Source organism: Triticum dicoccoides, chromosome 4B, assembly GCF_002162155.2.
Source record: "Triticum dicoccoides isolate Atlit2015 ecotype Zavitan chromosome 4B, WEW_v2.0, whole genome shotgun sequence".
Lineage (NCBI taxonomy): Eukaryota > Viridiplantae > Streptophyta > Magnoliopsida > Poales > Poaceae > Triticum > Triticum dicoccoides.
Window position 1 is genome coordinate 666,523,089 of NC_041387.1, and position 9,476 is coordinate 666,532,564.

The 9,476-nt window shown below is 50.7% G+C and overlaps 1 protein-coding gene across 1 annotated transcript; it reads right to left on the bottom strand.

The window, feature by feature from the left end:
• Positions 1-8,648: 8,648 nt before the first annotated feature.
• LOC119294273 (cortical cell-delineating protein-like) lies at positions 8,649-9,192 on the bottom strand. Its single transcript, XM_037572485.1, has one exon. The coding sequence runs from the start codon at positions 9,084-9,086 to the stop codon at positions 8,649-8,651; it is 438 nt and encodes a 145-aa protein (XP_037428382.1). The 5' UTR covers positions 9,087-9,192.
• Positions 9,193-9,476: the final 284 nt, after the last annotated feature.

The following is a 9,476-nucleotide window of genomic DNA, read 5'->3' on the forward strand; positions in this document are numbered from 1 at the left end:
GGGAGGCGGCTCGGGGGGAGCGGCGAGGGGAGGCACGGAGGGTGGAGGGGTGCGGCGTGCAGGGTGGAGGTGCGGCGGCGGGGTAGGGTTGGGAGGGAGGGAGGGAGGCGGCGTGGCGGAGGGGAGGCGGAGGCGCGGAACAGCGGGTGCGACGGCGGCCTGGGGAGGCGACGACGGCGCGGCTAGGGCTGGGGATCGAGGGTTAGGCTGATACCATGTAGAGGAATAGGATGCAACTCTCAATGTATTGATAGGTGCATATGCACAAGTATATATAGTACATAGGGCAAGTCATATCCTCAACTATACACAAGGAGGAGACTTGGAGTATAAGAATACATGTGCTAAATACATATCTCAACAGATCGTTCATGTTTGCTACAGCTTAATTTAAACCATAATAAAATCCATCTGCGTACGTGTACACTTACCTTTATTGATGGTCTGAACCTCTGTGCGCTAGCCAACAAAATGGTTAGAGCGAGATATACGCCTGGCGAGTTTCAATACTTGATGGGCACGCGTATTTTCAAACAAGCCCTGCACACAGAATAGCGGGGTACTAGTGGCTGGAATGCGCTGAAGATATGCTGTGGGACGACTTTCATGCCATGGCCACATGCTCTAGTTGCTACTTAATTTGATACCATGCATGGACACGTATAGCATATGCATACTAATTGGAGGGCAGGAGAAGTCAACTATAGATGTTCCACAGCTAGCTTTGGCTTATACATGCATGGTCGTTGGTGTGGACACGTATCCACGCACTGGTTTATACAGAAATATTCAACATGATTTTTAATTTCGAATAAATGTTCATCATGCATGTGAAAATTTTCAATGTGTATCTAAAAAGAGATCATCGTGCACACAAAAAGAGTTCACTGTGTAGTAAAAAAAAGGTAGACATGTATTTTTTCAAAGGCAAAAGAAAAATACAGGAAAATAGAAAAAAAGGAAAACGTCATGGAATCTTTCCAAAACTGGCCAAAACCGATAGAAGGTTCCACAAACATGTCTATACAAGCTTCCAAAAAACGCAAAATCTCTAGCTAACACAATTACTAGGCCGGTGCACCATGTCGATCTCCATAGGCAAGCACAAGTTATGTCTCAGATTAAGCGCTTTTAGCAATTGCGGTAGGAGAGGCCCAGGAGCAGATGGACCGTGTGGCCTAGCATTATAGGCGTCAATTCCTAGCACAATCGGATGCACATGAAGGCCGAGGCCTAGTGGCCCAGCTGGCACTAGTGATATACAACTGATGTATTTCCTGTAAAAATTGTATCAACCAAGTTCTCATTGAGGTAGTACTTGTCTTTCAGTGTTGTGGATAAATCTCCAAGCTTGATTTTCTAGAAGAGCCTGATTAAAAGTTCTCATGTCTCTCAAACCCATGCCTACCATAGTTTTTTGAGGAATCTTTTTGTCCCAAGCAAGCTAGGCCATCTTTCTTTTACCCTTCTTCACTCCCCGCATGTAGGATCTTCACCGGCACACAAACTTGCAAACAACGGAGACCGTTGTAGCACATTGATGTCACTGTGACTTCTGAGACATTGGCATGCTAAAGAAAGAGTGACAAATCTTGTGGTCTTCATGCAAGTGCTTCAATATTGATGGTGGGAATTTTATGATGGCCCTAGTATTTCCTTTGTTCAGTATATGGGCAGTTCTTACATTTTTAGTGCATGCAATCTTGGGATCCGAGCATACATAGAAACGCTCTTGATTCTCTAAGTACCATGAGCCTTGTTGTGTCTTTGGCATTTTGTTCTCTGAAGTTCCTAGGTTCAACAACTTGACCATTGTGGTTGAAAATCTAACAATTGCCTTTAGGCTTGTGCACTCAGATATCTAAAGATATTAATCCCATGAATTTGCGGTTGTGCCATACACAAGTATGCTCATAGAAGCCCTGCACTCCTGGAGACCAAAAAGTTGTATCTTCATAAACTTGAAGTAAACATCACAACACCCGACACGTTGCTTGATATGCAAGAACAGTGGTCGCTGTATTCAGAACCAACGTAAAAAAAGTGTTTGAATAGCGCATCAGGGGCAAATTAGTCCTCTAGAACATGCCCATGTGCCCAATGTCGGTTCAACGCTTGATGTCCCAACATTGAACTCTTGAAGCTGAGAACATGCTCATCCACACGCTTTGTTACTTCAAGAATTGCCATCATCACCTCCGGTCCATAGCCATCTTCCTCATATGATGAAGGCAAATCCATGAATTCAACTTAGAAGTACTCCTCTTCACAATCCATTGTGTTTGCGTCACAGGTAAAAAAGACAATGCCTAGAAATTTCGCTACGGCATTTGACCAACCAGTTGCCATGCACGGCCTCATCCATGGATGCCGTCAACTGGAGTGGAGGGTACGTGGGCTATGAATGAATCTGCCGGAGTGTGGCGGTGGCATAGAACTAGGCGAGTAGACGCATGGATGGAGTGGCAGAGGTCTGTTAATGCCTGGTCAGTATTGGGAAGGGGGGTACTGGGGCGTCGTTGTTCTCAAGGAGCCGATGAGGAGGGCATGATTGTGAAAATATGCAGGCTCTGGATGATGTCTGGGGTAGGTTCGGGGTGTCGAAGTCCGCTGTGGCGGAAGTCTGGACTCCCCCAAAGCTCCCTCGATCTAGGTCGGTCTGTGGGATTTCGAACCCCCAGACCGGTCCGTTCCAATTGGTTGTCCGCGGTTGATGCCTAAAAGTGTCCAAACAACCCGGTCCAAACATTTGCGAGCGTTTGTAGTCTAAAGCTAAGCTCATGCTTCATAGGATAGTGTTTGTTTTCTGTTTAAGTAAGTGCTTGCATGCGGTCGATGTGACACGCCCATGCAGCTAGCTATTGGGACGGTGCACCATGCGAGCACAAGTTATGTCTCAAAACAAGAGGTTTTTAGCATTTGTGGTAGGAGAGGACGAGGAGCAGATGGACCGTGTGGCCTAGCATTGTAGTCGTTGTTTCCTAGCCCAATCTGATGTACCTGAAGGCCAAGGCCTAATGCCCCAACTGGCACTAGTGTCATACAACTGACACATTTCCTATAAAAACTGTATCAACCAAGTTCCCATTGAGGTACTACTTCTCCATTAGTAGTCGTGCCACAAGACTATCCAGATTCTGGATTAATCTCCATGCTTGCTTGGCTAGAAGAGCCTGATTATAAGTTCTCATGGCTATAAAACCCATGCCTCCCATAGATTTTGGAAGGATCTTCTTGTCCAAAGCGAGCTAGGCCATCTTTCTTTTAACCTTCCCGACTTCCCACATGTAGAATTTTAGCCCGCACAAAACCTTGCTAACAATGGAGACTGATGCAGCACGTTAGTGTCATTGTGACTTGTGAGACCCTGGCATGCCAAACAAAGATTGTCAAATCCCAAAATCTTCTGATGCAAATGTTTCAATAATGATGGTGGGAGTTTTATGATGGCCCTAGTATTTCCTTTGTTGAGTACACGGGCAGTTCTTCCATTTTATGTGCATGCAATCTTTGTCTCTAGAAGTGTTAGAATAGCACATCAGGGGAAAAGTAGTCCTCGTACAGATAAACATGCCCATGTGACTAGCGTCGATTCAACGCTTGATGTCCAAACATGAAGTTGAGAACATGCTCCTCCGCACGATTTATTTCTTCAAGAATCGCCATCATCGCCTCCATTTGATACACATCTTCCTCATCTAACGAAGGCAAATCCATGAATTCAACCTAGAAGTACTCCTCGTCAGAATCCATTGTGTTTGCGTCAAAGCAAAAAACCACAATGTCAAGAAATTTCGCTATGGCATTTGACCGACCAGTTGTCGTGCACTGCCTCTGCAATGGATGTCGTCGACGGGGGCGGAGAGTACATGGGCTATGGCCAAATCTAGCGGATTGCAGTAGCGGCATAGGCCTAGGCAAGAAGACACATGTGTAGAGCGGCAGAGGTCTGTCAAGGCATGGTCATTGTCATGTGGGGGCCTACTGGGGTGGCGGCAGTCCAGGAGCACACGAGGAGGGTAGGGTTGGGAATATGCAGGCTCTTGGTGAGGTTCGGGGTGTTGGAGTCCGCAGTGGCGGGAGTCTGGACTCCCCAACTCCCTCGATTTGGGGAATGTATGTGGGATTTCAAACACCCGGATCGACCCGTTCCAATTTGGTGGTCCGTGGTTGGTGCCTAAAAGTTTCCGAACATTTGCGACCGTTTCGGTGTCTGCGTTGAAGATGCCCTTACGTTGCCCACTCACAAGGGAAACCAAGCGGCCGCGGCGCTGCATCCATACGCAGTGGCTTGCTTGTTGTCAAAACTTCTCCATGTGAATGTTTTGCTGATGTTTGACAAAGAAATGGCTGATGTTTTGCTGTAACAGAATGAATGTGGATGTGCAGACAAATACTAGTTCTTTTGCTGCACGTGAATAAGTGTGGATCTACAGTCTACACAAAATACTTGAATGAACGTGGATGTACAGGAAGTCTTTCCTGTCATCTCAGTGACATGGATAACACAAGGATTTTGCTTCTTGTACATCCACATTCATTCTTCACTGATTCAGAGTATTGGTATAGTGAAATTCATGTGCTGATGTTATTTCTGTATACTTGTACACCCATTGATGCCAAGTACTCCCTCCGTCCCTAAATTCTTGTCTTAAATTTGTCTAAATACGGATGTATCTAGTCACATTTTAGTATTAGATACATGTGTATCTTGACAAATCTAAGACAAGAATTTTGGGACGCAGGGAGTATGTAATATTCAGAGATAACTGAAATTCATGAGATAACATTTGGACAGATAGAATTCAGTGACATGTTGTGCATATACTCGTGGTTACATCTTCACTCTTGATAAATTCAAAGTTGAATAAACCAACCAACTAACCTCTTACGCCTTACTACCCTGTCTAATTCTAGCTAGTAAAAAGGGACAGTTTTCCATGAGAAACAATATTTTTGCATAGCTATTTAGAGATATAAGACCATCTAAAAATGCATCAACAAGTGATCTTCAGTACAAATATTCAAAGATAAAACGATAATCTCCTAGAGAAATGTCGGCACAGGTACCAATGAGCTTCAGTTCGAATAATTAAAGATACCATTCCATCCAAAATTCATCCAACACATGATCTTCAACACAAATATTCAGGGATGATATGATAATCTCCTGGCAAAATATCGGCACAAGTAACCATGAGCTCCAGTATAAATATTCACAGCTCAAAACAAACAACCAGATTGTTTAACTTATGTTCAAGAACATGGCATACCTTTATGCTACTGACCTCCACGAATGTGTGGTTCTACATACCAATTAAACAGCAAGCAAGGGAAAATTAGTCTGCTACTTTCAATCTAAAATCAGCATCCTTATGTTGTATGTATAAGACAGTACTAATGCCCATGTGATGTATTTTGAATCTAAATTTGCTGCACTTTGCTGCACTTGCAATGAAAAATACAGTGGGAAAAATACAGAGGGAAACATGAGGGGCTGACCAGGGGAGAGCTCCTGCTGGGCGTTGAACTGAAGCGCATGGGCGTCTCGGGCAGGTGAGCAGGATGGCAGGTCCGTTGGCGCACGAGTTGAGGTGTCGGGCGGTCCAACCACGGGCCCACGGGCAGGATCGACCAGCCGATATCCAGGGAGGAGGAGGCTGACGGGCGGAAGGTGCCGAGCGGCGGGTGGGGGAGCAAGGTTAGAGGGAGAGGGGAGCGGCAGGGAGGTGCCGGCGTGGGCTGCTTCGTCGCGCCGCCATGATGTGGCTTCTGGATGCGGCCAGCGCTCAGGTCGCGCGGCAGCGGAACAGGGGATCGAGGTACGACTCGGGTCGCTATGGGGTAGTTTTTTTAGGACCAGGGTCCGGCGCGTGAAAAGGAAAGAGGAGAAGGATCATGTGAAATAAAGAGCGAAGAAAACAGAAAAAATGATCGAAGGAAAGGGCGAGGAGATCTCGCGCCGTGCAACCCACCAGATGCGCGTCTGATACATCACGCGGACGCGGACACGCGACACCCGATAACTAGCTCAAGGACCAACAGTCCACCCTTGGGAACCAACCAGACACAAGCGTGCTCTGATATCTGCAGGCATTATTTGATAGGCGTGGACAAAATCATTGCTTTGACCCTTTGCCAACGTTTATCACAATTTGACTTCTTATCGAAAGTTTAGCATCATCTTGCCCTTTTGATGACGCCATCCACCATGGCATTTGGGTTGCATGGGAGATGTCATATGGTCCATGGCGTCCCCCGACAGAGAGGCCGAGGCCCGTGAGCGGAACACCATAGACCATGGCATCTCCCATACAACGCAAACGCCACAATGAATGATGTCACCAAAATGGGTCAGATCTTGGTAGACTTTCGACGGTGTTCCTATACAAACAGTGGCAGCTAGGACGGCATATCTCCACATATGCCTACAACCCTGTCTGTTGTTGCCGCGCCCAAAACCCTAGCTAGCCCTAGATCGGCTCTACCTCTCTCTCTCTGCAATGCAAACCGAGGAAGAAGAAGACCAGAGGAGGAAGAGGGACACGGGGACATGGTGGTTTTTCCCGTTGCAATGATGCCAACTCCACGATCTCGTACTCGACCCCACAGCCGTTACAACGCGCCCCTCGCGGGCTTTATACCCGGGGCAGACGCTGGGCACGAACCCCACGTCTGCACCCGCCCGAGCGCTCGGTCCGGCCAGCTCTGGCCGTGTCCACCCCGCGCATGATCGCGCCGAGGATGCGGCAAGCCCGCAACGGCTCCGACTCGGTCACCCTGACCTGCTCGCCAACGGCTGCACCTGTTTCGGCACCAAGCATGCAGACACAGAGCGCACCCTACCCTAGTCTACACATGCACACACGCTTGCCCGCCACCCTCCCGATCTGTCCCGCGTGCCGTACCTTATTTGCTAACACATACCCCCCTAAGCCACGACCTAGAGGAGGCCGTCGTCCTCGACTCCGGCGCCCGCCAGCCGCGCCCGCTCAGCCGCTGGCGTCTTCCGCAGCTCCGGTCATTAGCGCTTGAAGTGGCGGCGCTCGCCAGATTTGTAGGAGCGCCCGCGCCTGTTGCCGCCATTCCCCGATGCCACGCTGCGCCCGTCGTCGTCGTCCAGTACTCCGCCTTGCTACCGCTCCCGCGCCCGCCAGTACGCCGCCATGAATAGTAGTTGCCCGTCCGCCCACTGGCGTTGTCCTGCCGTCGACGCCGAACTCGCTCATCGAACACGCGCAGCCGCACGAGCGCTTCGTTGAACGCCATCGTCGTCACGTCGTTGAACTGCTCGATGCCGGCGATGACGGGGAAGAGACGATCCGGCACATACCCAGCAACTTCGTGATGAGTGCTGCGTCGCCCAGTGTCTCCCCGAGGTTGGCATAGCTCGCCGTCATCGCCGCCAGCCTCCCGACGTACACGTAGAGCTCCTCGCCGCCCGCCATCTTCAAGCTGTCAAATTCCCCGCGCATCGTCGCCAGTCTCGTCGCGCGGACCCGATCGGCGCCGACGAACCTCACCTTCAGGTAGTCCCATACCTCCCTGGCGGTCAGCTTCGTCGCCACCTGCAGCAGCACGTCCTCCGGGAACGCCCCTAGCAGCAACCCACGCGCCATCTTGTCCTTCCGCGCCTTCACCGCCGCGTCGCCCGACGCCACCGCCTCCCACACGGTGTGCACATCGAGGATGGCCTGCGCCTTGATGGCCCAGACCGTGTAGTTGTCCGTGGTCAGCATCGGCATCGCCATCATCGCCGACCCGCCCGCTGCTCTGCCGTGCGGCACGATTGCCATTGCCGCCGGCGAGCTCCAACCAAAGCTCTGATGCCAATTGTTGTTGCCGCGCCCAAAACCCTAGCTAGCCCCCTAGCTCGGCTCTACCTCTCTCTTTCTCTCTCTCTGCGATGCGAACCGAGGAAGAAGAAGACCGGAGGAGGAAGAGGGACACGGGAACCCGGTGGTTTTTCCCGGCACATTGACGCTAACTCCAGGAGCTCGTACTTGACACCAGAACCATTACAACGCGCCCCTCGCGGGCTTTATACCCGGGGCAGACGCTGGGCACGAACCCCACGTCAGTACCCGCCCGAGCGCTCGGTCCGGCCCGCTCTGGCCGCGTCCACCCCGCGCATGATCGCGCCCGGGATGCGGCGAGCCCGCAATGGCCCCGACTCGGTCACCCTGACCTGCTCGCCAACGGCTGCACCTGGTACGGCGCCACGCATGCACACACAGCGTGCGGCCCTACCCTAGTCTACACACGCACACACGCAACGCCCGCCACGCTCCTGATCTGTCCCGCGTGCACGCAAGCGCGCCCGATGCGATCGCCGTGGCTTATTTGCCAACACCGTCGGCATAGATTTGGCCATCGGGACCGATGCTTATTCTTGTAGTGAAGTATGCATAACATTTTTCAAATATGCGAACCATGCATTTAGATATCATATCAGAATACAATGACCGACGTCTATCTTGTAAGCAGTCCCTGGAAGAAATAAACACGTCAGCATTCATGCATGCATGAGCGACGAGTGTGATGACGACGAACTGGAACAGGATACAAAATATAGGCGCATGCGTATGACGAGTGTGATGATGACGACGAATGGTTTGTGATGCATGGATCGACGGATGATGAGTGGATCAGCTGGGGCAGGTGAAGTCGGCGGGGCAGGTCTTGCCGCACTTGTTGAGGAGGAGAACGAGGTCGACGGGGACGTTGAGTTTGATGCCGAGGACATTGGCCTTGATGGCGGTGCAGAGGCACACGGCGGCGTCGAGGTCGGCGAGCCCGCCCAGCAGCGGACAGCAGTCGTCGCTCGCCAGCACGCCTAAGTTGAGCTTTAGCAGGTTCAGTACGTTGGCGCACACCTCCAGCTTCAGCGTGTTGATCGAGCAGGTGCCGCTGCCGCCTCCGGTCGTCGCTGGGGTTGGGACTGGGATGGCGGGCGGGGGCACGGCGATCCGTGGTGTTGGCACTGGGACGGCCGGTGTATGGCCATAGTACGACCCGCAGCCATGCGCGGCTGCCAAGATGACCTGGTTCAGGGCGAGGAAGAGGACGAGCTTGGAGGGCGCCATTGCTATGTTGATGAAGCAAGTGGCCAACTAGAGTGTACTGGCTAGGCTTGTGGCTGAGCTAGGTGGGCTTGCTAGCTTGTGATGCTTTTCTTTGGTTGCTTGGGGTGGTATTTATAGGCTGGGATGTAGTGTGCATTGTATAACAAGGGCAAGCACGTCATGATATATCAAGTTTGACTCTTGCCGTAATTTGGGAAAAATATGCGCAACCACTAGTGTACCATTATTGGAGCTTAATTTTTTCGCTAACGAACATAAACCATAAGATATGTTTGATGGGTTTACAAATTTTGCACACATAGAATTGGACAAAGGAATATATATGTATGATAGGGCTACGAGCTGGCACATAAACTGATATGCAAGTTCACGGGATGCAAATATACTGGC